This window comes from Pelophylax lessonae (genome assembly GCF_965119305.1).
Source record: "Pelophylax lessonae genome assembly, chromosome: 2".
Taxonomy (NCBI): Eukaryota; Metazoa; Chordata; class Amphibia; order Anura; family Ranidae; genus Pelophylax; species Pelophylax lessonae.
This window is the reverse complement of record NC_138769.1, coordinates 726,095,613-726,108,150: the sequence shown is the minus strand read 5'-3', so window position 1 is coordinate 726,108,150 and position 12,538 is coordinate 726,095,613. Positions and strand designations below refer to the sequence as shown.

General features: G+C 46.5%; 1 protein-coding gene across 1 annotated transcript in view; it reads left to right on the top strand.

The window, feature by feature from the left end:
- PGM2L1 (phosphoglucomutase 2 like 1) overlaps positions 1 to 12,538 on the top strand; it is a 145,726-nt gene that overhangs the window by 77,991 nt on the left and 55,197 nt on the right. The window contains exons 4-6 of the mRNA XM_082244365.1: positions 1,688 to 1,772; positions 9,442 to 9,525; positions 11,542 to 11,735. Of these exons, the coding sequence (XP_082100491.1) occupies positions 1,688 to 1,772; positions 9,442 to 9,525; positions 11,542 to 11,735 (363 nt within the window). The remainder of the gene's footprint in view (positions 1 to 1,687; positions 1,773 to 9,441; positions 9,526 to 11,541; positions 11,736 to 12,538) is intronic.

Below are 12,538 nucleotides of genomic sequence, written 5' to 3'. Positions count from 1 at the left end.
TAATGCGTTGGCTTGACCCCAGGCCCAGTCCGCCCCCCCATGGATGTGTCAGTTTCATTCTGGGACACTGTATTGTCCCGGAATGAAGGTGCCCCGGACCCAGGATAGACCTGCAAAATTTGGGACTGTCCCGGGCAATCTGGGACACGTGGTCACCCTAACACCTACCTCATTACTGATTCCTGGTCAGTGGATGCAACCACAGCATGCTGCGGGGGAACACAGGCATCTGACGCTAATGGAAATTTCAAATGTAAAACTGTCTGACAAAGGCTAAGTTTTATTTCTTTCTCTAACTCCTGTCCTGTCTTATAAGTTCATGCACATCAGCGGTCTATAAAACCTTCCTGTCAAGGTTAAAGCAGAACTATTGCCACATTTTTTTTTTCTTCATTTTGGATAGAGTAAGGGAGGATTATAACCCCTGTCAACTTTGATCTCCCATTGGGTGAATTCCCCTTCACTTCCTGTCCCATAGCTAAAACAGGAAGTGAGAGGAAATTCCTTCAAATTAGAAGATTTCTCTTCTATAACTAACTTTTTTCTTTTACGTTCACTTTCAATGATAATGGTAAACAGGACAAATGGAATGGCTGGATCTCTCTAATGGGGGCACAGACCGCAATAAAAAATGACAGGTGTTCTAATCTCTCTCCACTCTATCCAAAACTAAAGAAAAGTCTTGCCTTTAGTTACCCTTTAGATCCTAGGCTGTTTGGACATGTAAAGCTCTGACAGTTCTGGGCAGGCTGGCAGAGCTTTAAAACGGAAATAAACCCCTAGAAATACCATACTCACCTCCACCTTCCAGTGATGCAGCGGGACCATGCCTCACTCACCTTTTCTCCTTGCTGAAAAGGAGGCTGTACCTGAGGATCTTCCTGCTTCTCCATCTTTTCTGCGAATCTGTGCTTCCCCCAACTTCCCTGCTTCTGATAATTACCCCACCACTCATCAGGTCACTAGTGATTAGCGTGGATTCTGTGACATGAGAAAGCAAAGCCCTGCTCCTTTACCATAATGGTCGCCTAATGGTCGAGAGACCGTGCAGGACAAGCGATGGCATGTCAGTAATGGGAAAAGATCACCTGCTGGGAGGCCAGTGGTTTGCTGCGAGGAGGCCAGTGGTTTGCTGCGGGGAGGCCGGTGGTGTCCTGTGGGGAAAACCCAGTGGTTTGCTGCGGGGAGGCCCGGTGGTTTGCTGCGGGGAGGCCCGGTGGTTTGCTGCGGGGAGGCCGGTGGTGTCCTGTGGGGAAGCCCAGTGGTTTGCTGCTGGGAGGCCCGGTGGTTTGCTGCTGGGAGGCCCGGTGGTTTGCTGCGGGGAGGCCCGGTGGTTTGCTGCGGGGAGGCCCGGTGGTTTGCTGCGGGGAGGCCAGTGGTTTGCTGCTGGGATACCTATGCTGGTGACTAGTCCTTTGCCCTCCACTGGCCATTTTTCGCACATCTTTCACAGTACATGTCCTCTCTAAGTCTTGTGAGGTGGAAAGACCTTCTCCTAGGATTTTATCACCATATCTATGGAAAGTAAATCTAAACTGCTGCAGGTGGCAGTTCACTGCTCCATTGCTTGTGATGGACAGAAGTCCCGGGCTTTCCCAGACATATAAGGAAGGTAGATGCCATGTAAGTCTTATCTGTGTTCTCATATCAGCTGACTGATGCCCCCCCTCTGATTTCCTCATTTCAGATTGGCTAAGCTGACGGCTGCCGTCTTCCTCAGCCGAGGTGTGCAAGTTTACCTTTACTCTAGATATGTCCCGACTCCGTTTGTGGTAAGATCCTGGATCTCTAATTTCCTCTTTTGTAATTTGTTATTGTTGTTTTAGCTTTAGAATTAGCACATTTGATGTGTGGTAGTGTTGCTTACGTTGAAGGTTCTTTTCTTGGCCTATGGAATTTATCCCATATACTTACAGAAATGCTGTAGACCAATACAAAAACTCTTTAGTTAAAGCCTAACTCCGGGCAGGTAATAAATGCGTGTCTCCCTCCCTACCAATGGATGAAGGATCTAGTGTTTCCTTAATCTAGGTGATAGCATAACAAGGGTATATCTTAAAGTGGAATTCCAGCTTTACTCCTAACTAACCTTAAAATTGCCCCCCCCCCCCTTTACACCTGTGTTAACTAACCTGTGTAAGAAAGATGTACTGTATATACTTACCCTTTGTTCAGGCTGCTCTGGTATGGTCACATGATCCGGCTCCCCTGCATCAGCCAGCGCAGCTTCAGGGGAGAGGAGGGAGCGCCAACAATAAATGGGCTATTGAAGCTTATTGGGGGGCCGTGGTTTGCTGCGGGGAGGTCAGTGGTTTACAATACAATAATGTCTGAATCTCCCGATGCGTGAAGAGGGTCATGGACTATGAGATGAACATTTGTCCAACGGTAAGTTTACAGGACCAATTCTGATGGGCACTGTCAGGATTGAAGTGGCAGAGCCTGACGTGCAGAAGGATTTCTCACCTGATTGAGAGCCCGGAACGTATGCGAGATCCCAGGACAGGGATACTGACAGGATACCTTAGCAGGACACAGGTTCTCCAGAGGTGCGGAGTCTTAAGTGTTAGCCGGTATTCACCAGGGCCCCTGATGGTGGGGATGGATTTGGCTGCGTGCTAACACCAGGTCACGGTCCTCTGGACTCCCCAGCCAGGTCAGGTGCAGGTCCAGGTCCAGAAGCCAGTAGCGGGTAAACAGACCAGGTTAAGGTAGAAGCGTAGTCAAGACGAGCCGGGGTCAGGGTGGGCAGCAGACAGTCAAAAGTCAAAGGCAAGCCGGGTCAGATGATCAGCAACAGCAGGTAGATACAGTCACAGGAGAGCTGAAGATCACACAGCAAAGATTGTGTGACTACTGCACTTAAATAGGCCGTTTGGCGCCAATGATAATTGTGCGCACATGCGCGAACGGTAGAACGCTACGTTAGCATGTGCATATGTGTTCGCCGGTTTGCGGCAGAAGGGTTACCAGTGCGCCTGAGCACAACAGTAAACCCCTGACAGGCACTGGACCACACAACCGCACAAGCAGGTGGGTATAATTTACATCCCACAGAGATACTTGTATACTACTAACAATCAAATGGTCATGATCGCCGCTGGAGCTATGTCCGCTTGCTTGTGCAGTGTTGTTGTCCAGTGTCCATCAGATTTGGTCCTGGAAACTTATCGTGGGCCAAATGTTCATCTCATAGTCCATGACCCTCTTCACGCATCGGGAGATTCAGACCTTATTATTGTGGTGGAAGTTGATATACATTGGAGTTCCCTGAAGAAGCAGAGAATTTTCGGTGAAATGCGTTGGGACTACAATGTACAAATATACTAAATCAATCTATTGACTGTAACCTCAAATGTGCAAGAGTACAAGCTGCTATGCTATTGTCTGTATATCTGGCATGTTTCTATACTCAACCGTATTGTTTTACCATTTTGTACAATACAATTTTTTATACTAATGTAAGTGTATGTGCTCACCTCAGCGACAACTTTGTATCCTATAAAGTCCTACTTCTCCTTGAAGGGGTATCCCCTTCAAATTCATTGTTTCCATTCATTGCAGACAAAACCCACCTTCATAGAATTGTTATGAATATGTTTGTCACCTTTAGTAACACCTACTAGTAAGAAAACACAATCTCCTAAGACCCCGTTCACACTGGGGCCTACCATAGAGAAGCTGTGGACCCTTTCTAATAGGAGCGACACAAGTCGCTCCGACTTAGAAAAAGGGTCCGGAGCTTCTTTGGGTTGACCTGGAGCGACCTGCATTGACTTCAATGTTATGAAGTCTGTGCCGGCCGCTCCGAGATCGCGGTGCGAGCTGCGCGCCGCGACCTGTGAGGTCGCCCCGGCAAGTCGCATCGCCCCAGTGTGAACGGGGTCTAAATGTGTATATCTGAAGACCATTGTACAATCCAAAAGTAAGTTCCATCTATGTCCCAGACATATTTATCAGTATTTATGATTATATTCTGTAAACTATTTCTGGGTGAATTGCTGAACTGTCTATGAATATCTTTTCTTACGCTCAGTATCATTAAGTGCCGTTTCACACGTATGCGATGCGGGAACCCTGCGAATCCACTGCGGGTTCCCGCATTGCACTTGACTTCACACTGCCATATGCAAATTGCTGGGGGTGTCAATACAAAGTTAAAGCGGCGTTCCACCCATATTTGCAAGTTGCTTTTACTCACATGCCCACCCGCAGTGCAGCCCTAAATGGATATTCATTTTTTCTTTTAAATTATGCCCAAATACCTTCATTTTAAATGTCTCAGCAGCGCTTCCGGTCCCGTCCGCCCAGGCAATGTCGTCATCGGACGGTTCCCTTAGACTCCTGGGATATCGGCGTCATCAATCCCGGAATTCCAAGGGAATCGCCTGATTCTCTTTTGATTGACAGGTTGCCATAACAATGGGGCGGGAATTTACACTGCCACCTCCATCGCTATGTCAACCTCAGCAGCGCTTCCGGTCCCGGCCGCCCAGGCAATGTCGTCATCAGACGATTCCCTTGGACTCCTGGGATATCGGCGTCATCGATCCCAGAAGTCCAAGGGAATCGCCTGATTCTCGTTTGACAGGTTGCCATAACAATGGGGCAGGAACTTCCACTGCCACCTCCATCGCTATGTCAACCTGCAATCGGACACTGCGCAGGCGCGAGATCGGGAGGTGTATGCTGGGTAGCCAGCTGCACCTAATCCAGGAAATATTTTACAAGCGGGCTTCAGATGCCCAGAACTGCGATGGTCCCTGCCTGCTTCTGAGATCGGGTCGTTTTTTACAGATTCAGGCCTCTTACACACAATACTCCTGTTTAAGAATCTACTTTTTCATTGTTTTTTTTTTTTTTTTTAAATTGTATTTGCGCGTATATTTGGGCATATGCGTTCACGCAATTTCTCACGCATTTTTGCGCTAATGCGCAGAAATGTATTCTCATGTTCTTTTTTGCGCATTATGTAAATGGCCATTTGCACACATTTGTGCACAATCACGCGTATTTGTGCGCAATTGCGTGCATGAGGCGTAAATTACTGACCAAAAATGCAGATTTTTCTATTTGTTTTTACTGAAGAATGCGCGCCGCTTGTTTACGCGTCTGTGTGCACAGGCACATTACAATTAATGTACATAAACGGAAAAAATTTTGCGCTACTACTTATGAAATTAATTAAACAGTGAATCAAAATGATGTAAATGGATAAAAAACAAGCAGCTCACACAAACCTATAGAAAAAGTTCATAAAGATAATATAAAAAAATGTGTATTAAAGAAAATTATTAAATATATGTGCACATAAAATCCAGAAACATTTTTGAAAGTGAGAAGTCCATGAATAGGAGAAAATCCAATGATAAAAAAACTTTGTGCTGTATAGAAGAACCACAACTCCCAACATGTAGGTGGAGACGATGCTCCTCTCACGGCAGAGAAAGCAAATAGAAGCCCCCAGTGAAGCAAAGAGACAAATTGCTTCTTACCAGATGATGTTGGCTTCCAAACTAATGGGAAAGCCAAATGTGCATAAAGTGGTTAAACCCATCAGGTGCAGATCATCAGAGAAGACCTTCAAAATGTACTCTCAGGCTCCTTTCACACAGTGTGCTGTCCGGTGCGGACCGTTCTCTGCTCAGTGGGGATCGATCCGCCGATCCCCGCTGAGCAGGCGGATGACAGCTCCTTCTCAGCTCTTGTCTGCGGAGACGGAGCTGTCAGAGCCCTGCTGCTCTCTATGGGGAATCGGATGAGAGCGGACCACCTGTCCTCATCTGATCCCATCCAATCCGATCCCCTGGACAGATGGAAAATAGGGTTTCCATCCGTCCGGATTTCAGACAGGATTGGATGCGGATGGTAGCGGGTGTCAGCGGACATGTCACCGCTGATATCCGCTGTCCCATAGGGATGCATGGAGCATCCGATCAGATCCGCCTAAAAAACTGACAGGCAGATCTGATCGGATTGTTCGTGTAAAAAGACCCTTAGGAAGACACATGGGAACCACATAGATGTTAGGTTAGAGCCCTGCGCAGGACTGTTTTTTTAAACCTGCACCCGCCCGCACGCGCTGATGTATGACCAGGACCACCCGCACCCGCTGAATGTATGACCAGGACCACCTGCACCCGCGTTGTTTGTGTTCCACTCCGGCCCGCACCCGCAATGTTTGTGTTCCACTCCGGCCCGCACCCGCAATGTTTGTGTTCCACTCTGGCCCGCACCCGCAATGTTTGTGTTCCACTCCCGCACGCACCCGCAAGGTTTGTGTTCCACTCCGGCCCGCACCCGCAAGGTTTGTGTTCCACTCCGGCCCACACCCGCAATGTTTGTGTTCCACTCCGGCACGCACCCGCAAGGTTTGTGTTCCACTCCGGCCCGCACCCGCAAGGTTTGTGTTCCACTCCGGCCCGCACCCGCAATGTTTGTGTTCCACTCCGGCCCTCACCCGCAATGTTTGTGTTCCACTCCGGCCCGCACCCGCGTTGTTTGTGTTCCACTCCCGCCCGCACCCACGATGTTTGTGTTCCACTCCCGCCCGCACCCGCAATGTTTGTGTTCCACTCCCGCCCGCACCCGCAATGTTTGTGTTCCACTCCCGCCCGCACCCGCAATGTTTGTGTTCCACTCCCGCCCGCACCCGCAATGTTTGTGTTCCACTCTGGCCCGCACCCGCAATGTTTGTGTTCCACTCCGGCCCGCACCCGCAATGTTTGTGTTCCACTCCGGCCCGCACCCGCAATGTTTGTGTTCCACTCCGGCCCGCACCCGCAATGTTTGTGTTCCACTCCGGCCCGCACCTGCAATGTTTGTGTTCCACTCCGGCCCGCACCCGCAATGTTTGTGTTCCACTCCGGCCCGCACCCGCAATGTTTGTGTTCCACTCCGGCCCGCACCCGCAATGTTTGTGTTCCACTCCGGCCCGCACCCGCAATGTTTGTGTTCCACTCCGGCCCGCACCCGCAATGTTTGTGTTCCACTCCGGCCCGCACCCGCAATGTTTGTGTTCCACTCCGGCCCGCACCCGCAATGTTTGTGTTCCACTCCGGCCCGCACCCGCGATGTTTGTGTTCCACTCCGGCCCGCACCCATGATGTTTGTACACTTTTGTACATTTATCGCAACTCCATCACGTCCCTATTAAATATTTTAGTCCGCTGGATGTGCCCTAATATGTACTGTAGCTTCTGCTACATACAGAACTTCTCTATTATTAATATTTTAGCCCCCTGGATGTGTATACAGTAAGCTTCAGCTACTTACAGAACCTCCCTGTGCTGTAATACTCTATGTACCGTGCTGAGCCAATCACGGCAAGTGGTGTATTCTATTAATGCATGCAAAGCCTGCTCGGATTGGCAAAGATTGTATAAGCCCGCCTCAGCCAATCTGAGCAGGCTTTGTATGCATTATTAGAATACACCACTTGCCGTGATTGGCTCAGCACGGTACATAGAGTATTACAGCACAGGGATGTTCTGTAAGTTGCTGAAGGTACTGTATACACATCCAGTGGGCTAACATTTTTAATAAGGACGTTCTGTACCTAGCTGAATCTACAGTACCTGGCGTATAAGATGCCAAGGGTATCTTTGTTTATAATAAAAACGTTTTTTTAATTATAAAAAGTCATCTTCTACGCCGGAAAATACAGTACACCGTTCCTTGCGGGTCTCCCGCAAAATTTTGTGACCGCCCACTCCCACCCGCAGCAGAGGTAAAACCGCCTGCTCCCGCGAGATTTGCGTTGGGTCTAACACAGGGCACATAGCGTGATACCGTTTAAAACAAAGGTAATTTATTAAAAGTTATTACACTCACATGTTTGTAGAGACAAGCAGGCATATCTTAAATACACGGTGGAGAAAAAAAACTCATTACTATTTAGCGCTACACGTTTTTTTATATTACATTACAATTATTGGCCTGTATTTTAGCATAGTAAAAAAAAAAAAAAAAAAAAGCTGTACTGAGGTTTTTCAAGCTGCAGTGTGAGAGAGGCTTAAAAAAAAAACACACCTACCCTGTTTCCCCGAAAATAAGCCCGGGTCTTATATTAATTTTGGCACCAAAAGACACAGTAGGGCTTATTTTCGGGGTATGTCTTATAATGTTCTGTCCTGTCCCTCTCTGCTCTCCCTGTGTGCCAAGAATCCAGTGTGAACCTAGTTTAGTGTATATAAAATCCTAGGATGCACTTTATTAGTGTTTTATATATGTCTAGCATGTGTTTTTGTAATACAATATTGTAAAATACCTTCATTATATCACTGCTGTGTCTCCCACTGTCTCCTGTCTTTCTCCTCTCATACCGTGGCTGTCAGAGGGGGATCTCAGTCCCTCCCCTCTGCAGTTTACACAGAAGTGCAGGGTAGATTAGATAACAATAGTGTGAAATACCTTCTTCGTCGCCGCTCCGGGCTCAGCTGATCCGCCCTCTTCTCCCCCCGCTGACAGCTGGGGGTCACGGAAGGGCAGATTGTATCGAAGGTATTTCCCACAATTCGAATCGAATAACGGCTCTTCTGTGTTACACTGCAGAGGGGAGGGGCTGAGATCCCACTCTGACAGCCACGGTATGAGAGGAGAAAGACAGAATCAGCTGAGAGCAGAGCGGCGATGCAAGGAATGTATTTCACAGTATTCTATTACAAAAACACACATTGGACATTATTTAAAACACTAATAAAGTGCATCCTAGGATTTTTCATACACTAAACTAGGGCTTATTTTCAGGGTAGGGCTTATATTTCAGCCCTCCCCAAAAATAACACTAGGTCTTACTTTCAGGGTAGGTCTTACTTTCGGGGGAAACACGGTAGTTACATTTGCAACAGCGTCCAGATAGTAATGTACAATCTGTGCCAATTATGGGGCAGCTTTTAGATAAAAACTGATTATGGTGACTGGAACTCCGCTTTAACGACACCCCCAGATCATTTTGCATAACGCAGTGAGAACTGTCAGTTTGGACATGAAGCGGATCGCGTAGGTGTGAACACCCATGCCATCCGATTCTGGTGTGGACCAAAAAAAGGGTCCTGTGCGACTTTGGTCCGAATGCGATGTGAATTCAGCCATACAATCTGTATGGCTGAATTTGCAACGCACAGAGAGCACTGCGCTGTGAATCACATGCGATGTCTGACATTGCATGTGTGAATCGGCACGAAGAATCTCTCTTAAGTTATAGCAAAGGACCAACCAAAGCCAATGTTTAAGGGACTCATTCATCCTTACAGTGGTCATTTCCCTGTGGAAGTAGTGATGGCTGAAAAGTTTGTGGTTGGTAATATTCTGCACATACAAAGTTGTCCATTTCACTTTATTAGGATATATCATGTTTTGTGAATGTGGTGTTACAGTGTTAGCCAGCTAAGGACCAGGATCTGATTTCTGGAATAAAATTGGGATCTTGGCTTTTTCCAGCCGTACGCAGTTCAGAAACTCCGAGCCATTGCCGGCGTGATGATCACAGCGTCACACAACCGCAAGGAAGACAACGGGTACAAGGTACGAATAGAGGCTGAAGAACGAGGTACAGTTCATCTAAGGTGGTTGTTGGTCTCATGAGATTGGCTGATGTCATTACTGCTGTCCAGAGTGATAAACAAGTATATTCAGTGCAGGTTGGCATATTAAATGCCTGTCTCCTGCATTTTTTAAGTCATTGACCCCTTTAAGAATCTGATGGAAAGCTATGGACCCCCTTCCTAGAAATATTCATATAAACACAACTTTGCTTGCTATGAATATACATACTTTATTTTATTTAAATTGTATTGCCTCATACATATATGACATACACAAAGTTTAAATAAAGTAACAAAACGTAACTAAAAAATTTGCCCTTTTAGAGTCGGTTCACACTAGCGTGACTTGTCAGGCGACTTGTCAGCCTGACAAGTCGCGCTCCCTCGCAGTCCATTGACCGCTACAGGACCCGTTCTAATAGGAGCGACACAAGTCGCTCCGACTTAGAAAAAGGGTCCTGTACTACTTCGGGGCGACCTCGGAGCGACTTGCATGACTTCCATTATGTGAAGTCCCTGCAAGTCGCTCCGAAATCGTGGTGCATGGTAATGCACAAGTCGCCCCCGAAGTAGTAAGGAGTCGTGTCGCCTCAGTGTGAACCGGCTCTTTATATGCAAGGCCACTCATTACAAAAATGAAATACAATCATCGTGTGCAAAAGAAACAAACCGATTTTTATTCTGCTCAAATCCACCACCACGATTACTAGAAAATTAGATTTAGCACTTTCTATTATGGAGGAGCACTCTAGGCTGTAGTTTGGAGAGCCCTGTGCTATACAATTAATAGAGCCTGTGGTACGATTACAGGTGCTACTTGAATCTCGGTTCACACTGCCACGACCTCTCAGGCTACTTAGTCGCCTGACAAGTCACACTCCATTAAAGTGGTTGTATCCTCACAACAAAAAAAAAAAAAACCTGCAGGACAAAGGCATAATGAGCTAGTATGCATCTCATACTAGCTCATTATGAAATACTTACCTTAGAATGAAGCCCCGACACGGTCGCCCGGACAGCGCTGAGGGAGCTGTCATTTTCCCTCTGCGTCTCTTCCGGGTTCGACGGCTCCAGTGCTGTGTGTGGCCAGAGCCGCAATGACCCGTGCATGCGCACAAAGAGCTCTGAAGGTCCACCAGACCTTTAGAGCGCATGCGCCGCTGGTGTCAGCAGCTGCATGCAGGGCGAATATCTCCTAAACCATGCAGGTTTAGGGGATATAATTTTACCTACAGGTAAGCCTTATTATAGGCTTACCTGTAGATAAAAGTTTAATGGCGGAGAATACTACCACTTTGCGTGCAATGGAACCGTTCTAATTGGAGCGTTCTAAAAGCAGGGAAAAAAACAACAAGATCACTTAGTAAAATCAGCACATTACACAATATTTGACTAGATGTTAACCCTTTCCCAGCCAGTTTCATTAGTACAGTGGCCGCTTATAGTGTTAGCATCGGTCACTATATTAGTTGTCACTGTACCACCGAGCCAGCGTCTGTGTCAGATTGCCCGCCACACTATCACAGTCCCACTATAAGTCGCTAATCACCGCTAATACTAGTATTTAAAAAAAAAATTAAAAATTCCAGTATCTAAATCAGATGCTTTAACTTTCACGCAAACCAATTAATATCCACTTTATTGGGATTTATTTTTTATCAAAGACACGTAGCAGAATACATTTTGGCCTAAAATTCATGAAATAAAAAATATTGTTTTTTTCGTTTTATATCACTAAAATAAAAAAAAACTGTGGTGATCAAATACCACCAAAAGAAAGCTCTATTTGTGTGAAATAAATTATATAAATTTCATTTATGTACAGTGTTGCATGACCGCACATTTACCAAGTAAAATAGCGCAGTGCTGAATAGCAAAAAAAATGCTCTGGTCATGAAGGGGGATAAAATCTTCCCAAGGGAAAATGGTTAAACATGTCTGATTGTTCCATATTGTCCGTTTGGTAGAACACGCCTGGTTTTCTCCCTCTGTACAGGTGTATTGGGAGAACGGGGCTCAGATCACCTCTCCTCATGATAAAGAGATCCTGAAATGCGTGGAAGAAAATCCAGAACCCTCGGCGGATTCCTGGTGTGAGAACCTGGCTGATACCAGCCCACTAAACCGAGATCCCCTGGAGGAGATTACAAAGGGTTACATGGAGGACCTGAGAGCCATCTGTTTCCACAGGTATATGACAATGTAATGAGTACAGGGGAGGGACTCCGGATGTTTTTTAGTGCTGTATAAAATGTTCCCTCCACCGTTCACTGAAAGAGTCTTCCATGAGGAACATTTGATTTTTTAGAGCCCAACTCTGGGCACAAGAACCCTTGCAACACCCCAACCCCCTCAGCGAGGGTTAAACAGTCATTTTTGTAGTAGTAGAGGAATAGGGTGTAATATTTGCTTTACTCCTCGGTACAACAGGCTCCCCTCATTTATTCGACTGGTGTCCCTCAATCTCATTGCTCAAGGCACTCTCGGCCACACTTACTTCCTCACATACAGTGCAGGACTAAGCCCTGAATTGTATGTAATGACACCGAGGCACAGCCTGGAGCACTGGGTAGCAGAGGACTGCACTGTAACATGGGGGTAAGGTAAGTAATATAGGGCTGCAACTAACGATTATTTTCATAATCGATTAGTTGGCCGATTATTGTTTCGATTAATCAACTAATTGGATAAAAACCTCAAAAAAAAAAAAAAGTTAGTGTATAATTTAGTTAATATTCTTGAATATCTATTTGCAGTGGTAAATATAACTATCCAGCTATATAGTTGGATATTTAACCACTTTACCACCGGAGGATTTTGCTGTCTTCCGTCCAGGCCACTTTTTGTGATTCGGCGCTGTGCAACTTCAACTGACAATTGCGCGGTCGTGCGACGCCGTACCCAAACTAAATTTACGTCCTTTTTTTCCCACAAACAGAGCTTTCTTTTGGTGGTATTTGATCACCTGTGCGATTTTTTACTTTTTGCGCTAT